The sequence below is a fragment of the Trematomus bernacchii genome, unplaced genomic scaffold (genome assembly GCF_902827165.1).
Source record: "Trematomus bernacchii unplaced genomic scaffold, fTreBer1.1, whole genome shotgun sequence".
Classification (NCBI taxonomy): domain Eukaryota; kingdom Metazoa; phylum Chordata; class Actinopteri; order Perciformes; family Nototheniidae; genus Trematomus; species Trematomus bernacchii.
Genome location: NW_022987739.1, coordinates 16,974,872 through 16,997,912, shown reverse-complemented (window position 1 = coordinate 16,997,912; position 23,041 = coordinate 16,974,872). Strand labels below are relative to the sequence as shown.

Here is a 23,041-nt window from a genome sequence, read left to right as displayed (position 1 = left end):
CATTAGAGTAAATATTCACGATGAAATAACCAACAGTGAGTATATCAGCTCATGTTTCATCAGGACTGTGTGGTTTGATTGCAACTGTCAACAGATTCAGATTCAAATGTTGCTGGATCCTGAATGGCTCAACTAAGTCACACACACTTCCAAACACTAAAAAAAGAGGGAACAAAATCATTAAGATTAAATCTCGAGTGAAATAAAAACCATTACTGTTTGGCACAAAACGGGATTCTTACGAAGCCTCCGATAAACAATGTAGGAACCAGTTTGAGTATTCAGGGCCTTTTAAGTGTTTCAAGGTCAAAACGGTGACTATGTTTTAATTGTATCAAGGGTAGTAATAGAAATGGTGGATGTAGACATGCAACGCCCAACAACTCTATGTGTCAAATATCTCCCAATAGTTTGCCAGGAAACTATTTTCGGATGGCAAAGACAAATCTCTGTTTTGGTTACCTTAAAATGTTGTAAGTGTCTACTTTTGAGTCCAAACACTTGAAAAACCAATCCATCACCAGAATTTGTTGTGGCTGCTACACTTGACGCTACAAGTGGCTTCAGTTATGTTGAAAAAAACATGCCAGAGTTAAGGGCGTATAATACCCAGTGTTTCGATAAGGTTGTAGACAAGCTAGCTATATCGAAATAATAAAAGCAATAATGGCGCAAATTTAAATAATATCTCATGGTTGCAACAATGAGGAATGAGCAATGACAGTTATTCTTCGTAATTACCGATGTGTGCAGTTATAGAAGGAGAACCAGGGTTTGTTTGTTCTCAGAGGGATACTCACGGCATTAGCAGATGGAGGAGGAGGTAGTGGCAGCCAGCGGCCAACAGGGGACTCATGCTTAGTGTTATTGTAAAGGTTAAAGTTCAAAGTGCTGCTGCGCCCCTGGCCATGACCCCCGCCCTGACAGAGCATGCCCAGCGTGAGCGTGTTGTGCTTTAGGACACCACTCTGATTGGAGAAGACAACATCACATGACATGGGTGAATGCAGGGGGAGGGGGGCGGGGCTCACACAGCGGGATGCAGCGTGGTGATAACACACTGTGAGCTCCACACAAATAAATAAACAACAAAAACACTGATAAAACAACAACAGTGCAGAGTTGCTGAAAGCACAGAGAAATGTTAGCTCGTGATTGGTCAATACAGACAAAGAACATTGTGTCATACAAGCAACCATGGATCAATTCATTCCAACATTACTGTGTAAGAATTATAATTAGTTATATGTGTGGATTTTTACACAAACTATAGTTACATGTGTGGATATTTACACAAACAATAAGCCAAGTCCGTAACTGAAAACTGATAACTACAAATATCTATTAACATCTATGTCTATTAAATGCTTCATTTTTAGCAACATCGAAAACTCATGACTTTCATAATGTCAATGCCAACATTTGTTGTTTTTTGAAGACTAATAACACACCCATGTATGGAAATTGTTTGGACTGTCAAACCTGCCAAACTATTGATCCATTGATCAGTGTTGATTAATAGACGATATAAGTAGTGACCTGATAAAAAAATACTTATGATCCTTGACAAGTGATTGTGTTAATTCTGATTTACATGTGAAAATATCAAACATCGAAAAACATTTTTGTTTCAAGAACCTTTTCTAATATATTATGCTCCTCTTGTTACTACTCAAGATCAAACTCTTCGTCACAATTCAGATTTTGTTGAATTGTGTTTCAAGACAGGATTTCTTCGGGCACATATCCAGTAGTGAGTGTACAGAAGGTCAAGCTGACAGAGCGACAGTGTGGATGGGACACACATGCAGCCGGACACATCTGGTCAACCTTACAACACAGACTTACACAGATACAGACAAGGAGGGCTTCTGAATGCTGTGTGCGCATGTTGGTGTTTGTGTGTGTGAGTGTATGTGTGTGTTTGCATCTCCCTTTTCACTGTTTCTGCATTGCATTGACGTACCCTGTCCAATCGTTTGGCCTCTATGTGCCTAAGTAGCTGTTGCCTCCAATCGGCAGGCATCCTGGAGGTGATGTCTTCAGGCTTCTGTGGTACGCCAGGTCTTACTTTGATGGTGTCTTCAGATGGTTTCTCTGGGCAGGTTGCCAGAGTGTAGTCAGGGGGCATTTTCTCTAGCAGGGCAGCCATGGTGGGACGAGCTGACACTGGACGGGCCTGAAGATTATTATTTTATAAAGACGATAAGAAATTAAGTTGGACTTGAGAGTGATACAATTAATAGCTGCACTTATCAATATAGTTGTTAGTGCATATATTTTTTAAACAATGGTAGAAAAAGGACTATTAAGTATGATAGGGACCAATCCACTGAGGATTAGCACCAATTAAAATCACTAGAGCCAAGCTATTAGCATGGCTAACAGTTTAGGGCTGTCAAAAAAAAAAAAATGATTGAATGACTTAATAAAAAAAAAATGGGAAAAAAAATCTTATTGATTAAACGTTTTATTTTATTTATTATAATTATTGATTTATGCTACTGTAAATTGCTGCGCATTGAATAACACTATCTTTGTTGTATAATAACAAATATTTCTGCCACACTGTCAGCCATTTAGGGGGTTCCACATTAAGTGATTTGCTTATCTGACCAGCATGCTCCTCGATACCTCACCTCACCTGGGACTATATTTGGAAAGTCTAATTTGGTGCAAATCCAGAACATGCTGATGGGATTATTTATGCATGTAGGAATGCCAGGGGTTTTTGGGGATATGGCAGAAGCAAAGGACACACCTGCGCTACTCTGCATAGCCTGTTGCTACATTGACCTGGACCAAGGTAATTGGTGGTTCCACTCAGTCATATACATACTTTAATACCTCAATCCTCCATTATTAAGTAGGCTATTTGTCAGTACCTTCCATATTACCCAAATAGGGTTTCATTTTCAATCTACTTGGAAAAGGGTGGGAAATAAATGGTTTTGTAAGGAGACAGGATGTAGACCTTCAGTCTCCAGAATCAAAGTCTTGTTCCGCGTTAAACCAACACCCTCTTGATGTTACTTCTGTTTTCAAAAAGCCAAGATGGCGGTAGCCAAAATACAAATCTTGAGGATTCAAAATGGTGGTCCATAAAACAAATGCGCGACTTTACGGTGATAACGTCCACTTCTTTTATTCAGTCTATTCTGTTAATGTAAAACTACATTTACTAATCAAAACCGGATAAAGTCCTGGAACAACTTGTGATGAGGGGCCCCTAAGCAAGGCAGTGGACCCCTACACTGCTCCCCAGGTTGTGTATATAATAGCTGCTCAGTGATCCTTATCAGCGACGTGCAGTCAGGGGAGGCAGGGGAGGCAGAGCCTCACCTGTCATACTCCAATGTAACAGAAAAACAACTAAAGTAACTAAATAGTAATAATAATAAAATGTCTCCACTGATCTGTGTTGTAAGTGTGATTTCTGTATGATTCCAATCGCTTTTTATAGTCAAAATCAGCAAATTGGCCGAGCTCCGCTACAACTACATGGGAGCGATGAGGAGTGAGGCAGGGACGAGCTCTGCCTCACGTAAGCCCACAGTAACTGGCTGGAGCACGGGCACTAATGTAGCGCGGGCACTTATTTTGTGAGCGCGCTCAAGCCAGGCTCATTTGCTTACTGTGGGGTGAGGTGAGGCACAGATGAGCTCTGCCTCACCTCAGAATGCGTCACCCCACAGAAACTGTCTGGAAAGCGGGCCCTAAGCGCGTGCCTGTTACCATCTCACTGTATGTCACCAATGTAATGTTTGTAGATCCCTTTATTACATTTATCCTCGCCATCCATAGTCTCTAAATAACTTATTTCACGTATATATGATATTTAGGCCCGCTGGTCTCATCATACAACGGCAATGAAAAAAGCACCAGGAGAGGCAGCCATAACCTCTGCCGCACTGAAGGGGGCGCACGTGAGCCCACAGGTTCTTGTTGCTACTGTTATTCTACGCAGAGACGGTAGACGCAAACAACAAACTAGACTTTAGTTTTGAAACTAGAGGGAGATAAGGAGGACTTTTACAAAAAAGTAATAGAGATTGTTGTCCAGAAGGATAGCATGGACTTCATCTTCAAGTCAAGGTAAGACCACAATTGTAATGAACATGGGATCTTACTAAGAAAGAACAATCCAATATTTAGATTTTGGGTATCCTTTTGTTGAACAGTCTGTTTAAAATGAATCGAAGCATCAGACTAAAAAAGCTTTTGAAAATAACCGAATATTTCGATTAAGGTAAAAATATAATATTTGTAAATCTGACTCTGAAAGAGTCAGTGCCTCACCAGCCATGAACCTCACCGCACGTCACTGATCCTTATACTAGGGGGCGCACGGACAAAAATAAGTATTGTGAGTTAGGAGCTGGAGAGGGGCCAGTTTGCCCTCCTGAGGTGTCCTTGAGCAAGGCACTGAACCCTCAACTGCCTAGGGCGCCTTACCATCTGTAGCGCCCTCGCTCTTGATTAATGTATGTGTATAGGTCTTGTTTATGCATGTGTGTATTTCGGGTGTAATGTGTTAAAATTACAACAGAGTGAAAATTATACTCCCAAAAAGGGATTAATAAAGTGTGTCTTTTAATTGCTTTAATTGATACATGCCTCACACTTTACAAGGGGATATTATGGGATTGCAATTTAAAACAAATTAGTGACTTTAAGTGGGACAAACATGCAAAGACACAGAGCTTAAACAATTTACAAAGGCATTTCCTGAGAAATGTTACCTGAGATGCTCCATAAGTCTCAGTGCTGTAGCTCCTGGCAGACAGGGGGCGGCGCTGAGTAAGGCTCTTTGTTGGGTAACCAATCATGGGCTTCTTTTGTTCCTGGTAAGTTGTATAGTCGTCATCGTAGCGGCCGTTTCTCTTATTGTGCATCATCTGGCTCTGGCTGTCGGACATGTTGGAGATAGCAGAGTGCTCCATGGCGGAGGAGTAGGCCAGAGCCCGACCATAAAGAGGGGGGTCAGCCTGAGGACAAGAGAGTTTACTTCTAAAGTATAACTCTTACGGACCTCTACATTTCACAAGAAATGTATTTTTGGAGGATGCACGATACAGTATACATTTAACCGACAGCTTTTCTGTAGGTCCTATTGATTGGATAAATTCATTTCTTGTTTTTTAATACTAAAACACTGAAAATAAACATTATTTAGCCAACAACAGATCTCTTACCTGCTGTCTATACTGAGCTTCCTGCAGCGCCTCCTGTTGGGCTTCATGGACTCTGCGGAACAAAGCAAGCTCTGTGGAGCTCACCAATGAATCTGCTCTTCTCAAAAACCCTGGCCTGGAGCGCTGTGACGGGATTGGCTGCTGATGCTGGCTGGGCGGACCATCCGGATTGATTGGTGATTGGGGGAAAGAAAACATCTCCAGTGGTGGATACGCCCGATACCGAGGACTCACCAGCTCCTTTGGTAATGTCTTCCCCGGTTGATTGATGTACTCCAAGGCTTTAGATGAGTGGTTGACATAATCTGGTGTGTTGGGGAAGGGGGGAGGGACCCGGCGGTCTATGGTCACCTGATTGGTTAGAATAGTAACCAGTAAGACAATGAGAAGTTATAGGCATTGCAGGCACAACTGTTGCAATTTATGTATGTTTTAGTTGAGTTACTTTTGCAAGAAGATTGTAAATGATATGAGTGACTTAAAAGCCCCTGAAAATTATCTTTGCTGACTGCCGAAAGTTTATCTTTTCACCTTGCTGCAGGCAACTTTAACACTTCAGCTATCCGGAAAAAAAATATTCAAACAAATGAGCACTGGTGGGATAGTGGAGTAATTAGCAGTCAAAGTGCCAGATATTTCCCTCAGGAGTTTGTACCCAAGAGCAGAGCTATAAGAGAATAAATATTAGCCTGGGTTCCAGAGACACAACTCGAAATTAAACAATGTTGCTCTTTAACTATTGGATGTTTAATAGGTATAAAAACAGTTAACTAACAAGCTCACCATACAGGTAATGATCTGTCAATGTGGTATTCACAACTGTTTTCTGCTGCCCTCAAGTGAACAAAATAATAAGGATGACAGTCATTGCAGGTTGAAGATTGAGCTGCTGACCTGGGGGTTGTAGTTGTGGTCGAAGTGATAGGCCTTATGTGGGATGGCAGGTTTCTGATTCTGTCCCGACTGGTTGCTGCCGCCGTGTCCTGGGAAGATCAGGTCATCGTCTAACATGGGGGCGGACTGTGACCGTGACATGTTGGTCTGCTCCATTGACCCGACAAACTCTTGACGGTCCAAACTAGTCTGTTGTTCAATGGAGGCACTGTAGCTGTCCACAGGAATGCTGTTGAGAGAACAGCAAGATAAATCAGCTACATCTTTGCAATCCCTTGAACTACTTACTTAACATGTTGCTTCTCTTATTGTTAGGAAAACATAACAGCAAACCTACCTGTAGACCTTGTAAGAGCCAATGTCAATCTCATCGATACTCTGTGACTTCTTAAACTTAGATCTCGTCTCCCTCATCATGGGGGACAGGCGGTCCGAGCTTTTACTCATCACCACGGTGACCTTGTTGCCCCCGCTAACACTTAGCTGATCCTTCCTGTTCTGATCCCCTTGATTGTCGTGGTACGTCCAGCTGCCGGGCAAAGGCCCTGCACCTTGTTCCAGCCTTGGAGCCAAAAACAGGTAAAGTGTTAAAAATAGCATAAAGGTGGGGTAGGTAAGTTTGAGAAACCGGCTCGAGATACACTTTTTGTTATATTCCATGTAATGCTCTTAACATCCCGATAGCAATGAATATCTTAAGTGCTTTGACAAAAAAATCCATAAACATGTCATCTGTGGAAGCTGTAGTACTGTAAAAAGTACGACCAATCATTTTAGCCGGCCCGGCTAAAATGACTGGATGGCCTACCTGCCTGTCAGCCTTCCATCTGTGCACAAACTTATCTTGTGCCCTCATTGGTCAAGTGCGCGTTCGTGTGTGTTGGAGGAGGGGCTCTGTAAGGAAGTGGCAGATTTTTTCCGGCTGTGTATTTTCAAATTCTAGCGCACTCGAGCTGGTTTCTCCAAAATTACCTACCCCACCTTTAACTACTGTAGACTAGTGTTGTAGAAGCAGAAAAAAAAATAAAAGATTGCTGACACTGTCCTTATGCCTTGAACCAAAAATGAACAAGGGGTTCCAGGAGCTTCATAATGATTTGAAGCACATATTATGCTACTATTTTGGTCTAGATTATTATATTACAGCCAACATCAGTTGGTTTGTAATACAGCAGTGACACTCAGAGATTAACATGAGTTATTAGGGCTGCAGATAATAACTACTGTCATTACAGATGTATCACTTTATCAATCAAATTATTAACATTAAATTAAAATGTAAGTATTTGAATTTAAATTATTTAAAATCCGAAAGTTGTCATATTTTGTGAATCTGCATCAAGACGGACAAATCAAAACCATAATTCCCCTAGCCTAATGTATAATATAAATGCACATTTCAGGACCATGTGAGCTCCAATCAGTTACCTTTGGTCAATGTCCTTGCGATCAGGGTTAGGACTGGATGTGGGCGTCAGGTCCAGTTTGGAGGGAAAAGCGGTTCGGTCCTCCAGGGGACTGGGGGTTCTGGTCCAATTCTGCCAGGGATTCTGGGAAGAATGTCCGGATGATTGTTGGTCATTGTCCGGAGTGGAGCGTTGGTTGCCGTGGAAGGGGAGCGTCTGAGTGTCCAGCTCCAGAGGAACCCCTACGATCCGCTCCTGCCTGAGGAGGGGGCGCCGCCCGTGTGCTGACTGGCTGCGGGGTTTGGAGCCCAGCGGGGGGTTTCCCTGACTGGTTGATGAAGGGTCCATAGGAGACTCCTCAGCATCAAATCCTGTGTTGTCATAGTGCGGGGCCTCGGCCCAATCAAAAGGCTCGCTCAGTGGGCGTCGATCCCCGCGCTGCTGCAGGGTTCCTGATGGAGGGGTTTCTCTCTGAGATAGCAGAGGCTTGGAGTCAATGGGTTTGGGGAAGGACTGAGCCAGTCTGAAAAGATACAGAAGATTAAACACTAATTATTCTGTGGAAGATAATGAAAATGGACTGAAATATACTACATTACTATGTTCTGTATAGTTAATCTGAGACGATGGGCACTAAAACAGCAGACCTTTCTGTGCCTATCTCTGATGTCTCTCTGGAAGATCAATTTGGCGAACAACCATGTTTGTTGTAACTAATGTTTCCGAGAGCAGCCTTGAACCGAAAACATTAGTGCTTTCACCGCCACTCGCAATTTGCAAATACCACATTTTACACTGACAAAGGAACAAGTGTACAGATAACCATCTGCACATCTCCCCAGGGCTTGTGAAATGACAACTTGAATGTCAAAAAATACCAAAGCGAGCTTTCAACCTGCAGGGACTCCTTAGAACAAGGAGAGGCAAAGGAAGAGTGGGGACAAAGAAATAGGTTTTTGACATTATTATAGATGTACTATGCCATTGATAATGGAAAAGGTCACTGTCGCACAAAATATCTGTTCAGGCCCTGTGGTGTCAGAGAGAAAAAACATAGAAACAAACAAATCAAACCGAGGCTATGAAAGTATTGAAGGTTCAGATCACTGAAAGTACTAGCTTAGAGTTTTTTGGTCATTTTTAGCCGTTGCATATTACTGTTAAAAGTCAATATTTTCAAGGTTTTAAACTAGTACAAATTAGTAAATAAATAGAGATATAGCAATGATGTGATAGTGAAATACTGTTAAAGCAGTATTGGAAAGTATTGTAAACAGAACTTTAAAACTGTATATTTATTTTTAAGATGACCTGCTGGGGTTACTGTACAGTCTATCTATGGGCTAAAATCTAGATTTTTCTAGGCTTTACTGAAAACGCCGATAATATGATTCAGATGTTGTTAATAGCTTCAACATTTGTGATTGCAACTAAGTTTCAAAAGGCTCTTTGTTACTTTACAAAGCTATATTTAACTCCAAATCTGTTAAACTCCATCACAAGTACAGTGCAATCAAGGTACCAACGTCCGTAAAAAGGACCAAGCTTCTTTATTTGCTTCTTTTTATGTGCCAGTGTGAAAAAAAACCTTTTGATAGTACAAAAGATGGGACTGGACAGCTTTGAAACAGAGCGGAGCGAGAGAATCCAGAAGAGGAGTCTGCAGCATCCTAATGAGCCTCTCTGACCTTGACTAAGCGAACGGAGAGATGAGGAAGACACAGAAAGATGGAGGGAGGAGAGGATGGATGGAGCGATAGGATAGATGGATGAGATAAATGATAGATAGAGGAGACTGGACTGGAAGGAGAAGGAGAGATGATGGATAGTCGGAGGGGTGTGATGAAATTGAACATGAACAGGCGTGTGTGTACCTGTTGGTCCAGTGTGTTTGAGGCGCCTGGTCCTTGCTCGGGGCGGGCAGGGCGGGAGTGTGTGGGTGTGCGTGAGGGTGTGCGTGTGCGTGTTGGTGTTGGTGTTGGTGAGAGTGTGCGTGTGCGTGTGAGTGTGTGTTCCCGGGTGGGTTGGAGGAGCCGGAGGAGCCCTGTGAGGGAGAGTAGTCGGAGTAGGTGGCTGAGGAGCCGCTGTGGTTCAGACAGTGGAGCTTATCCACCTCCTCATCTGTAGACTCTGGACGGAGACACAGAGACAGACAGGGAAAAATGTCAAATCCTTTTCACTCTGATAGCCCTCTTTCACAGAGAGAGTGCCCTTTTCTGAAAAAATAACCACTTGTCTGTATCTTATACACCTGGATTTGATTGATTTAATCAAATCCTTATCATAACAACCATGTCAAATGAAGATATCGCTTGCATTGATAGTGATCTACGAATATGCTAGGTCAGTAGTTTCTGTGATCAGCTGATTTCTTAACATATGTGATAATCTCAGGAAAATATACAGACATGGCTAATTTCCATTTTCATTTAATAAAATATGCTCAACATCTTATTGATTTTGTGTTTAAATGGGATGAACTAGACCCGATGGGTTTTTGCTACCTCTACCTATTAGCTTAATCCTTAGCCTGTGGCCACGTGTTGCCTTTAAAAAGTGAAATCAGTGAAATTGGAACCCCACCAATTTTTATAAAAATTATAGTAATTAAACCATGTGTTGAGCAAAAATGTGCAACATGAATTATTTCCAAATGAAAATATATATTAGCTATATATATATATATGTTTGTGTATCCAAGCACATTTTTCAGACTTTTCTATTTAAAAAAAAAGAAACTTTTATTGGTAAATCAAAGACAAAATAATAATATAAGGGATTTTTGTTTTTGTTCTTGTGTGTAAGTCTTAGGTCAAGAGGGCAACAGGAAAAGGGTTGTAAAGTAAACCTATGGCAGAGTTAATAAATGATCCTCACAAGGAAAACAAACAGAACAAATTATTTCACAATTTTATTCTTATGGAAAAAAACAAACCCTTTATTAGGACAAAGCAATTCTCCTAAATTCCAGCTCACTATTCGGATGTTGAAACTTTTAACTTGGAGATCAAAAGCTAATGAGAGTTACAACAGCATCAGAAAGTGTATCCAGAATGATGTTTAGGCTGAATTGCATTGAATCCTGTATATGGTATGTGACTGACGCAGAGAAATCTAATTTCTTTCTTGTCTATGGTTTCTTAACCCAGATTCCTGTAGCGCTCTCATATGTGTGGACAATATTGAGTCCACTGCACATGGCCTGGTTAGAAGAAAAATGGGTTTGACAGTTAAAATCTTTATTAACCCACACTAGTTCTATCTAATTCAAGAACGCATCATCATGACTCAAAAACCTATTAAGATCCTGACCAACCAAACAAAAGATAGCTTCTTATTAACTTTACCACAAGATCCTTCAATAGGAATGTACAGACAAGCTGATTGAGTTTGAATCACTTCACAGAAAGCTCCCTAACAAAGGGGCACAACGGAGCACTGAATTACACAGAGCTACAGTTTGTCACAGAGAACAGATAACGATGGGTTACGTATTGTAACCCTAGTTATATAAGCACAGGCGGAGCCCTCTACTGGACTCTATGGGTACTACCCCTTGACCTTACTATGCGAGCGTTCACCTACTGAGATATCTTTAAACGTAGCCGGCCCTCGGGGCGGGCCTACCTGAGTGTGCGCGCAAGCCCACCCTATATAAGGCGGCCTCGCCTCCTGACTGTCATCCTACACCCTCTTCAGCGAGCAGCATAGGACAGACAGGGCCCCTAGTAGAGGGCTCCGCCTGTGCTTATATAACTAGGGTTACAATACGTAACCCATCATTATATCTCACAGGCTCCGCCCTCTACTGGACTCTATGGGTACAGTGGGTGGAGCCCTGATGGATACACGCCCTGTCGTCCAACAACCCATGACACTGCCCCTGATCGGCTTTTTGGTTAGCAGCCACTGCACCGCAACCTCTCCTCCCTCGGCCATGACCGTGGAGGAGTCGGGGCCGCAGTTTACTTGGCTGATAGAACATACTCAGACACGCTTACCTCGTGAAGAGTGTGCATGGAAAATAGGGAGGAAGACTCCCAGGCAGAGGAGATGCAGTTTAGCCTCCCTGTCCCCAATATGGGGTGGAAGACTAAAGCCGCCCAGCTGTATAGCCCTTGACCTGAACGAACTCCTTAAGTTCTTGGGAACAAAGGAGGGGTTCGGCCTGAGTGTCGGCCTGAGTGTCGCCCCGCTACGGTCACCCCGGATCCACAGGCAACTCGGGTGTACCGACAGAGCGGTCAGTTCGGACACTCTCTTGGCCGAAGTCAGGGCCAGCAGCAACGCTGTTTTTAATGACAGCGCCTTCAGGGAGGAGAGCTCCAGAGGCTCAAATGGTTCTGTGACCAGAGCCTCGAGCACCAACGGCAGGTCCCATTGCGGGGCGGAGGCATACACTACTGGGTGCTGCCTCCTGACCCCCTGCAAAAACCGCGACATAAGCGGCTGACTGAAGGCTGACCTGCCGCCAAATCCCTCATGACAGGATGAAATGGCTGCTGCATACACTTTAACTGTGGAATAAGCAAACCCTCTGTCCACCAGTAACTGTAAGTAGGACAGAATAGAGCCCAGCGTACAAGATAAGGGCTCTAGACTTCCCTCTTCACACCATCGCTGGAATCCCAACCACTTTGGCCTGTAACAGGCTGTGGTGGATCCTGCTCTTGCTGCCTGGATAGTCTGGATAACTTCGTCAGACAATCCCCCCTGTCTCAGCCTGTCCCTCTCAGGAGCCAAGCCTGGAGAGATTGGCCCAGAGAGGGTAACGCCCCTATTACTGGCCCACCATCATCTGTGTCACCTCCGCGAACCACGGTGCCACGCGGCGGTCTGGGGCCACTAGGATGACTGACAGATGTTCTCGTCTCACCCTCTCCAGGAGGGGGAGAATGAGGCGCAGCGGTGGAAAGGCGTAGAGCAGCTTTCTTGGCCATGGCTCGTGTGCAAACGCGTCCACCCCCAAGGGCGGATTGTCCCGCCTTGCCATGGAAAACTACAGAGTACAGTGGCTGTTTCGCCGGTTGGCGAACAAGTCCTCCTCCGCTCTCCCGAACCGGGCTCAGATCTGCTTCACCACCTCCGGGTGAAGCACCCACTCGTCTGGCAGGGGCCCGCCTCTTGACATGAGGTCGGCTCCCCCGTTCTCCAATCTCTGAGGCCCATAACCACAGGTTCTCTGCTGTGGTCAACAAGGCGGCGGAGCGGACTCCGCCCTGCCTGTTGATGTACGCCACTGTGGTGCGGTTGTCGCTACTCACCAGCACATGTTTGCCCTGTATTACGGGTTTGTGCTGGAGGACCAACCCTACTGCCCGCAGCTCTAGGAGGTTGCTGTGTTGAGTCTCAATCAGAGCCCAGCGACCACCTATAGCTCTCTCTAGGCAGGTCCCCCCCATCCTGTCACGGATGCGTCTGTGAACACCGTAATGTAGGAGGTCACTCGCCCCAGCGGAGCTCCCCTCCGAAGATGTACTGGGGACCCCCAGTACCGGAGGTTGCCCACCACTGAGGGGGGGATAGTCACCAGACATCGTTTGTGCCTCTTGGGATCTAAACGAAGGCCGGCAAACCACCTTTGCAGGCGGCGCATATGCAGCAACCCCAGCGGCACCACGGAGTGAGCAGCCTCCATGAGACCCAGAGTCTGCATGATGGTCAAAGCTGTCACCGTTGCCCCCTGTCGCAGTCTGCAAACTGCCCGCAGCAGGGACGCCTGTCTGCTTTCTGACAGGGTGGCGTGTAGCCTGCCTGCATCGAGCACCATCCCTAGATACTGCACCTGCTGGTGAGGTATGGGATTGCTCTTCTTCCAATTGACCGCAAAACCCAACTTGGTTAGGTGTAGGATCAATTGGGCTGTGTGAAACATTGCCCATTCCCTGGACCGGGCCATGACTATGAGGTCGTTCAGATAAAAGAAAACCCTCATGCCATGGCCACACATTTGATGAACGTGCGTGGGGATAGGGATTAGCCAAACGGCAGTCTGTTGTGCTCGTAGGCTATCCCCTGGAAGGCAAAACGCAAATACTTTCTGTGTCTTGGAACAATTTCTACATGAAAGTAAGCGTCCTTCAGGTCGATGGTTGTAAACCAGTCGCCCGGCTGCACCAGCCCCAGTAACTGTTTCACAGTTAACATCTGGAATTTCTTGCAGGCGATGTGCCGATTTAGGCTGCGGAGATCTAGGATGGGTCTGAATTCTCCTGTCTTCTTGGGAACCAGGAAGTACAAAGAATAAAGCCCCTTCTCCCTGTGCTGGGGGTGCACAACAGACACCACTTGTTTTTGTAACAGGGTCTGAATCTCTGCTGAAAGAAAACCTATCACCTCCTGAGATGGTAGATTTGTCTCTTTTACGCCGTTGAACAGAGGAGGGATGCTGCAAAACTGAAGTGTATAACCCCATTTCAGCGTCCTGTCCATCCACTCTGTTAGTATCCAGCTGTGCTTCCATTCCACATAACATTGTGTTAGGGGATGAGCAATCCGCTGTGGAGCCACAGCTAGGAAGCTGCCGAATTCCCCATGAAAGGAAGTTGCGCCGGGGAAGCCGGGCCGTAAAACCCCTGACGGAGGCGGCTCACCGGCTTTGGCGGTAGTGGTGGGGGGAGCGGTAACCCTACACGCTCCGCCGCGATGGCCATCACCGATGGGAAGTCCTGACGTGCGGACCTGTGTGGCGGCCCGTCCTGGGTGCCGGAACCGGAAGCACCCGACATCGAGGAACCCTCGTCGTCTTCCTCCTCGACGAACGGGGCCGGCCGTAAAAAACGAATGACACCCCCCCAGCCGCATCCTGTTCCTCCATCTCCACCACCTCGAGGTCCACGTGGTCCTCCGGCGACCATGCTCCAGGCGGTGCCTGCGGCTAAGTTGTGGTAGCATCCGGCAGGCATTACAGGAGGGAGACTGCAAGCCGTCCCCAGCGTGTTCAGGCCCCAGACACTCGAAACACAGGCGGTGGAGATCGGCCCCTGCGATTAGGCCGGTGCACGTAGGACAGGGTCGGTGCTCGAGGACTGGTGAGTTTTCCATTCTTTGCTCGATCTTGTTCTCTCTCTTTCGCTCTCTCAGTTGTTTATCCTGCTCGCTGAAGAGAAAAGGATGACAGTCAGGAGGGGGAGGCCGCCTTATATAGGGTGGGCTTGCGAGCGCACTCAGGTAGGCCCGCCCTGAGGGCCAGCTACGTTTAAATATCTCAGTAGGTGAACGCTTGCATAGTAAGGTCAAGGGGTAGTACCCATAGAGTCCAGTAGAGGGCGGAGCCTGTGAGATATAACAAACTGTTTCGTTCAGACGACTGGATTAAAGCAGTCAATTATTCAAAACAAAAACTGATTTTGATAGGGCAGGAAAATTAGCTTTGGGAGCATAATTAAAACTTTAGTGTACCTCTGATGGAACCGAGGCCTTCAGGGCAAAATAAGTAAAAGCTGAACACTTTCAATTCAGATTCACTGTAGAGGTTTATGGTGTTTCCTCCCACTCTGAAATTAATCCGCTTACCACCATGACTAATTAGTGGACACTATTACAACATGCCCCACAGCGCTTCACAATAGACCGCATTAAATGACTTTGTGTGTGTGCACCCATGTGTCTTAACTAATGTGTTTGAGCCTTTGTGTGTTTCTTTTTTACATTAAACCATCTCATACAGTACCTTTCTTGTCCTTCCCCAGCAGCACCACCTTTGGTTTGTACATAGGGGGCTCCACCAGGGTGGGCCTCATATCAGAGATACGGATGTCGTTGGGAGAGCCGCCCATAGAGTCCTGCAGAGAAACAAAACACACAGGGTCACATCAGGTAGCTACAGCACAGACACAAACACAGCCCACTTAGGGGTTAGAATCACCCAAATAAAATATTGAAGGTAACACATTTTCAACCTCATAAATAATATAACCATGAAACTTTAGCCTGTTTATATCTGTAAAGCTGGTGTAGTGGAAAGCTTTAAATAATCTAAACCACCGTAGAGGTCACCAGATGTGCTTTGAAATGGAAAACTTGGTCCCAGTTTAGTTGTCATTTGCAAAAACACAAGGAAGGACACAAATGCACACATACACAAACTTTGACAGAGATATATTGTTGATGTTTACATGTAACACAATCTAGTACTCTGATCCACGTAGCATCCTACCACTTAACGTTTAATATTTTGTTTAGGTATACAATTTTTCTCATTGTCCGGGTAAATGTAAATCACCTGACATGAAACACAAAAACATGAATATGGATTTACAAGGTGAAATAAATATGGTATCATTGTCCCAAGGGTGAAAAAACACCAAATTGAGCACAAAGCCAAAACTATATTGACATGTGCTGTGTGAGTTTGTGCGTATATGTGTGTATGTGTGTGTGTGTGTGTGTGTGTGTGTGTGTGTGTGTGTGTGTGTGTGTGTGTGTGTGTGTGTGTGTGTGTGTGTGTGTGCGTGCGTGCGTGCGTGTGTGTGTTTGTGTGTGTTTAGCACTCTAGGTGACAAACCTCAGAGCTCTCTGTCAGGTCCTCTTTGTCCTTCCTCTTAGGAATGTCAATGCCAGAGTTATGCATTGATCCCTGATCCATTAGCTGAGACTGAGAGAAGTCCTGCATCTCTCTGTCTATCACCTGGAACACACACACACACACCACATCATTTGTGCTGCTCTTATACCTTTATGATCACAGGTATCAATCCTACAGACACACTGATGTATTGTATGGTGTGGTATAGTGATGTATTTTTGTGTGTGATACAAACAATATTCATTTTTCAGGATATGCATGAGAAATCATAATATTTTTTACATATAACGGGAAAAAAGACAAAACAAAACCTGTGAGGCTTGGAGTGTGTGTTTCCTACCTCTTTGGGAGGAAGGGGCCACGGTGGTTCATACTCTTTGCTGAGGTGTGTGTGTTCCATGTTGGTTCCTGCCGATGTGGCAGTGCCTGTGCTCAGCTGGTGCTGATGCTGGTGCTGGAGTTGGTGCTGATGCTGGTGTTGGTGCCCATGCCCGCCGTGTACACTTTTACCCACTAGGCTTTGCACTGACTTGACCATGTTCTTGAGGTCCTCAGGGTAAGGTGTCGGGTAGCGCTTAAGGTTAATCTCCACCTACACACAAAAAAGTTAATATGTTAGGAAACACAGGCAAAATGACACAAAAACACGCAGCAAGCGTTTAGTAGATATGGTAGAAAATAAGTGTCTGTGAAACGTCAAAACATTTAAAATAAGACATAAATTCTTGTTGATTGTTATGTTGTGGTAGTTTTTTAAATGTGTCATACTCACATTACGTTACTGACAGATCAATAATGTTTCATACACATACTAAGCTTCTTTAAGTAGGCACTAAACTGAGCATTTCAGACAGAGGGTGAACACATGTATATTCAGACGGACAGTATGAGTAAAATAATAGTTTTTTTGTAACCTTAAAGGTAGGGTAGGTAAGTTTGAGAAACCGGCTCGAGATCGCTAGAATTTGAAAATACACAACCGGAGAAAATCTGCCACTTCCTTACAGAGCCCCTCCTCCAACACACACGAACGCGCACATGACCAATGAGGGCACGAGATAAGTTTGTGCACAGATGGAAGGCTGACAGGCAGGTAGGCCATCCAGTTATTTTAGCCGGGCCGGCTAAAATGATTGGTCGTACTTTTTACAGTACTACAGCTTCCACGATGACATTTTTTTATGGATTTTTTGTCAAAGCACTTAAGATATTCATTGCTATCGGGATGTTAAGAGCATTCCATGGAATATAACAAAAAGTGTATCTCGAGCCGGTTTCTCAAACGTACCTACCCTACCTTTAAGGCATGTAAAAATGTCAGGTATTAACTTTGAAATTAGATTTATATTGTCCCAATTAGGAACAGATATTTTAGTTATGTATATTTTTGAGTCAAATTCCTTGTATATGCACACATACTTTGTGTCTGATTCTGATTATACAAACATTTGAACTTTGGCACAAAGATTGTGCCTTTCATGTATTACAAATGGCTCTAAATACTATAAGATCCATAAGCTTTAGTGTTGGAAATATGAGATGTAGCATCAGAGATAAAGAAACACCACAGTTGCCAAATTGATCCAAATCTATTTAAGAATCTGAGAGTGAATTAATAAAACAGTTGGGGGTGCTCCAGCTGCCAGCCGGTTAACGCTGGCTTTGCAGAACTTGAATATAAAGCCCTGATGCCTCATGTAACCCCCCCTGCTCAGATACTTCACAGAGAGAAAGACGGTCAGACAGACAGAAACACAGAGAAAGAGAGCTGACCTTGACCTTCCCAGAGTTGTCTTCCTCTTCTTTCTTGTCCTCAAAGTCAAAGGCCACAGTCATCCTCTGCTGCCTCTGCTCCTCCCACAGGATGGGATTAAAGCTGTCACTGTCCGACTGGTAATCTGGAAGCACGGCCAAAAACACACACCAAGGACAGGGTTAAAACTGTTGTCAAACATGTGTTTGCAGATTGTTAGACACACACTTACTGTACACACAATTACTTCCACATTCAGCTCGAACGTATATTTACAAACCCACAAATCACACACATTTAGGCCCATAGCTTCAGAGCACATGCTGCAATGTATTATTGTTGTAATATTGCTAGTGTGATAAAAACAAATCATTCTCTGGCCTTTTGTTTCATGTCTATCCACACACATAGACATACAGACACACAGTTTGTACCCTCATCGTGTCGCGGTTGCTGAGGAAACATGTAGTTGGTCAAAACCTTCTGTTTGGTTTCAGGGTGGGCTTCTGTCTGCAGCGGGATCAGAGCCTTGGACTGCAAACACAGACACACACAGAAGTAGAATTTACCACTTTACCTAATATTCATAAAGGGGAGACACAAATTAGAATTGTGTATTCAATGAGTTGAATAAATTGTCAAATGCCTCTTTCATTTGCATGATCGCCTCATAAAACACATTGACTGACATCGATTAAAGTAGTAATGTGATGTAAAATAATATATTATCGCATATATATATATAGCAAATCAAACTACATTAATGCATTGCTGTTTTGGTATATGAATGAAAGAAAACCATTCATTAAACTTTAACACATTCTGCTGGTTCATTCGAATAAAAAAGTGCAAATGACATTGCTTAAAGTGAGTTTCTGTTGCAACATTTGCATACTTGAGTGCCAATTTTAAGCAAAAGACTGAACAAACTTTCCTTAATTGCATTTGAATTTCAAATGTTGTTATTTTTAGAGCTGTTTAAAAAAGATAGACTTAGATTTCTAATTATCTGACTTTGATGTAACTTTAAATGTCATATGAAATGTTAATATTCATAGTAGTTATAACAAAATAATATAGAACAATAACGCTTCATACTTAATGCACACCACTGACTGCATCATACAGTAGAGTGAGATTGTTATCGGCAGTATTTCTGCGTACATTTAAATGCAGTAAATTATTTAATAAAGCACGTCATCAACTCATCATTGGGCCTCAGAAAACTAAACATGGCCGGGCAAAAATAAAGATAAAGGGAACAGTAAAGATCATTCTGCCAAAGGTAATACCCAACCCTTCCTGCAGATGTTTAACTTAAAATGTTTTCCTTGGAGATAAAGGAATAATGCACTTGCAACAGAGGAAGGAGACATTGGGTTTGCATCACAGGCAACAGCAGGCGTTTATAATCAATATGATAAAACGGAAGAATTCATAGATGAATACCTCTTACAAATAGTCTGAGTCCACTTAGGGCCTGGTTAACTTATATAAAAACTGAAGCTGTGTGTGTTTGTGCTGCATACTGTACTTGTTAGCATGTACACTCTCTCCTGGTGAAATGATGAGGAGGAGATACCTGATTGTCAGAGAGCCAGAGAGCTGCCAGGTCCTTCAGCTTGGTAAAGGTAAACGGTAGATTCTTTAACCTTAGAGAGAGACACAGAAAAGGAGGGAGGGCGGGCGGGGGGAGAAAGAAAAGAGAGATGTTTCTTGTGCCCACGCACTGTACAGCCTGCAGAGCACGTAACCATGGCAACACACTCACCATCCCCATGGAAACTGCAGGCCGTGAGAAGAGCTACATAATCAAAACGACCATTGAGAAAATGTTGTGTGTGTGTGTGTGTGTGTGTGTGTGTGTGTGTGTGTGTGTGTGTGTGTGTGTGTGTACCTGTTATCACTCAGGTTAAGGACTCTTAGTTTAGTCATCTGTCCAATCTCATCAGGAAGAAACTCCAGTTTGTTGGAACGCATCGACATTACCGTCACGTTCTTACAGTTACCGATCTGAGACACACACACACACACACACACACACACACACACACACACACACACACACACACACACACACACACACACACACACACACACACACACACACACACACACACACACACACACACACACACACACACACACACACACACACACACACTAACTATCAGATCACAATACGATTAAGTCTATTACTGAATACACACCTTAGAACAAGCAACATTACATTTACAGTTTTAAGTACTAGAGATGTACTGGATCAATGGTTGGGTCTTTAAAATGTCTGAACATCTGTAAAAGTAGCAAACTAAATAGAATCTTTAATTGCCATTTGACCAACTGTAGAGAATCACATAAATACTTAAATTATGTTCATATAAATAAATAAAAAACAGCACATTTCCATAATTGATACTCTCTTTCGTGCACTGAGGATGTGTAAAGGTTCATTGTACAGTATGTTGATTCCTCCTACCTCCCGGGGCAGCTCTATGAGGAAGTTCTCGTCAGCAGCAAACGTCCTCAGGTTGTGCAGGTAGCCGATAGTGGGAGGCAACGACTCCAACTCATTACAACTACAGTCAAACTCCTCCAAAAGAGACAGACTGGAGGAAAGGAACAGAGGCAGAGAGGAAGAGATACAGAGAAAATGACAGAGAAAAGAACATTATTCTGCAATATCTCAGCTGAAACCTTACACGACTTACTCAGGTATTATTAGATAAGGATAGTACTACTCTATTTTTTCATATTTCCAACAAATCCTGTGAAAAGACTTAACCAAGAATGGATTCATCCAACTGTCAAGTATTGTCCGTGTAGATAAAGCCAGAGTCCAAAAGTCATTGAAAACACATCAATGAGCCACAAGTTGCACTGAATCAAATGTTCCTTTATGAGATATTCCCACAAACACCAGCCTGTGGTGTAAAATATTGAAAATATATCTATATCTGTTAGAGGAAACTTCAGACCTTTTATATAATAATAAGATTAAAAGCAGGTCTTTAGTATGAGTTAATGGGCTAAGGACTACAGACAGGATATTGAGAGAAGGACTTACACATTGTTGGTTTGTTTCATTTTGTGGGATTTGTTGACAATAAGAAACATTGAGAATGAATCCAATCACATCCTGTTACATGTCATGATACATAAAAGCTTTAAATTAGAAGGAGAGAGTGTTGGGAGAAGGAAAAGATCATCCGTTGAAGAATAGGTTAATAAATTGCGTCACAACCAACCAAATCCATCTTTGTCACTTGTAATTCGGTCTGAATTGTTGACCCCCTATAATTCCCCCCCCCCCCCAATTTATCACCTATTGATGTCTAAAATTCTTCAACATGGATCTCAACTTCTTCACACAACCAAGATTCACAGTAACATCAGCGGCAGGCCCTCTACAGGACCCCCTGACCCCCCCTTGACTGCCATCAGTGGCCTAGCAGCCCGCTAACAGCAGGCTAATGCTAATGAGACAACACTTTTACATTAATGTACTGTCACTGTTAACATTGCATTAGTCTGCCATTATTATCCCCAGTGGACCTGGACCATCTGGGCCACCATACGGGCCGACGGGAGAGAGGGGGGGGGGAGGTTCACATCCTACTTTAAGATGTATGCCTTGTTTATTATGTTCTCCTCAGCATTGTTTGTATTCCTACCTCAAATAATGAAAATGCCTCCTGCTACTCCCACAAAAACAAACAGCTAAGTGTGCCAAATATAATATTTAATTTGGCTACTATCTGACCCCAAGCTCTTTAAATCTACCCATTAGGAAACATAGTTGCTCAGTGGGTTGTCACAAGGTCACTTTTAGACACAATAATTGAATATCCTTCTTTCTGTAGGATAAATGCTTTTGTTTAGGTTTTCACAAGGTGATAGGGTTACTCAGCAAGAAACTTACAGTCATACTTCACCCCCAAAATGACCATGGGATGTATATAAATTATTCATCCTGTGTTACCCTTACATTTGTGAAGAAAACTCGAGTTTTTCTCGCATACCTCCATGGTGATCAAAGTATCCATGAACTTAGGTAAAGCGGGGCTGCATTCAAAAACAGCAAATCTATATGAAAACATTCAGCTGCAACTTCACATCCAAATCCAGGTCTAATGTATCTAGTCAAATGCTCTCTACTTCCAAAGCACATGCATTTCTGCTAATATCTTTGAATTTATAAGCTGAGACTTTTTGTTAGTATTTAAGCAGTTTTGCTGTTGTTGAACATGGACCCCACTTACTTGAATCAATAAAGAATGCTCTCAGTCTTTGATTCTATGTTCACTGTGGAGGCATGCGGGACGTTTTCTTCAGGAATTCATGGTAATACAGGGTTAATCGTTTGTACAGAAAGGGTTATTTTGGGGGTAAAGTAAAACGCAGCCTGAACACTAAAGGTAACATCTGGTTAAAGGATTCAGCTCATGTAATGCATTACAGTGAACTCATAGAGAGGAGCCTACAGTAGTTACCTGGTGTAAAAAATATTCTTGCCCATTTTGAAGCTGTGAGTAATAACCTTAAAACATAATTGAATATGTAACTGCACTGCTTATTGGATTATATATAATCCACAATGGGCTGTACATCAATACAGACGAGTAGAGAAATATGCTGATTCAGCTCTGTGTATATAAAGCATACACAGTAAATACCCCGCTGTACTAACGCAGATAGAATACAATGTAGAGTTGGTTGAAGTACAGGCACAGGTACAATTATCACATGTATCATTAATAAGCAACACTTAGGAGTAAGAAGATGATCATTTGCAGGTGTTTCTGGTTGAATCAGAGGAGAAGCAATGGATCTACAGAACTACTTATTGAGGCTGAAACCTGGGATTTGTTCAGGAAGACAAAATGTTTTCAGAGCGGTCAGATACAAAAGTGTTTTTGGGAGTTTCATTTAAATCAATGAATGTAAAATAGTCGTACAAATATAATCCATCACAGATCATCTTATTCACACAATGTTCCAGGAGACTACTCAAACAGCAAGAAGGAACAGAAACAATTGACTCCAATTAAATTCATATTTATCCTGCTTTAGACTTTGCTGTCTTTCTCCCAATCTCTTAAGAAAACAGCAAAAAGACTCAATGAAAATACTTCTGTTTAAAATTATTAAAAGGTTGTCTTTCAAAAGCAATTTGAATCTGAACTGTGATGGGTTATAATAAGAATTATTATCATGAAATTACTGTAATAATTTTACATGCAATCATTTGTGTCTCCAATCCATA

The 23,041-nt window shown here is 43.2% G+C and overlaps 1 protein-coding gene across 17 annotated transcripts in view; it reads right to left on the bottom strand.

The window, feature by feature from the left end:
- lrrc7 (leucine rich repeat containing 7) overlaps positions 1–23,041 on the bottom strand; it is a 120,154-nt gene that overhangs the window by 10,907 nt on the left and 86,206 nt on the right. For 15 of the 17 annotated variants that reach the window (XM_034146920.1, XM_034146921.1, XM_034146913.1 and 12 more), the window contains 16 exons: positions 20,255–20,384; positions 19,673–19,788; positions 19,358–19,427; positions 18,210–18,309; positions 17,796–17,920; positions 16,363–16,614; positions 16,002–16,124; positions 15,168–15,279; positions 9,370–9,625; positions 7,518–8,018; positions 6,427–6,651; positions 6,090–6,318; positions 5,196–5,546; positions 4,743–4,988; positions 1,967–2,179; positions 801–968 (listed from right to left, as the gene is read on the bottom strand). In XM_034146920.1, coding sequence (XP_034002811.1) covers positions 801–968; positions 1,967–2,179; positions 4,743–4,988; positions 5,196–5,546; positions 6,090–6,318; positions 6,427–6,651; positions 7,518–8,018; positions 9,370–9,625; positions 15,168–15,279; positions 16,002–16,124; positions 16,363–16,614; positions 17,796–17,920; positions 18,210–18,309; positions 19,358–19,427; positions 19,673–19,788; positions 20,255–20,384 — 3,217 coding nt within the window. The remainder of the gene's footprint in view (positions 1–800; positions 969–1,966; positions 2,180–4,742; positions 4,989–5,195; positions 5,547–6,089; positions 6,319–6,426; positions 6,652–7,517; positions 8,019–9,369; positions 9,626–15,167; positions 15,280–16,001; positions 16,125–16,362; positions 16,615–17,795; positions 17,921–18,209; positions 18,310–19,357; positions 19,428–19,672; positions 19,789–20,254; positions 20,385–23,041) is intronic. The other 2 variants (XM_034146927.1, XM_034146930.1) reach the window with 1 other exon arrangement.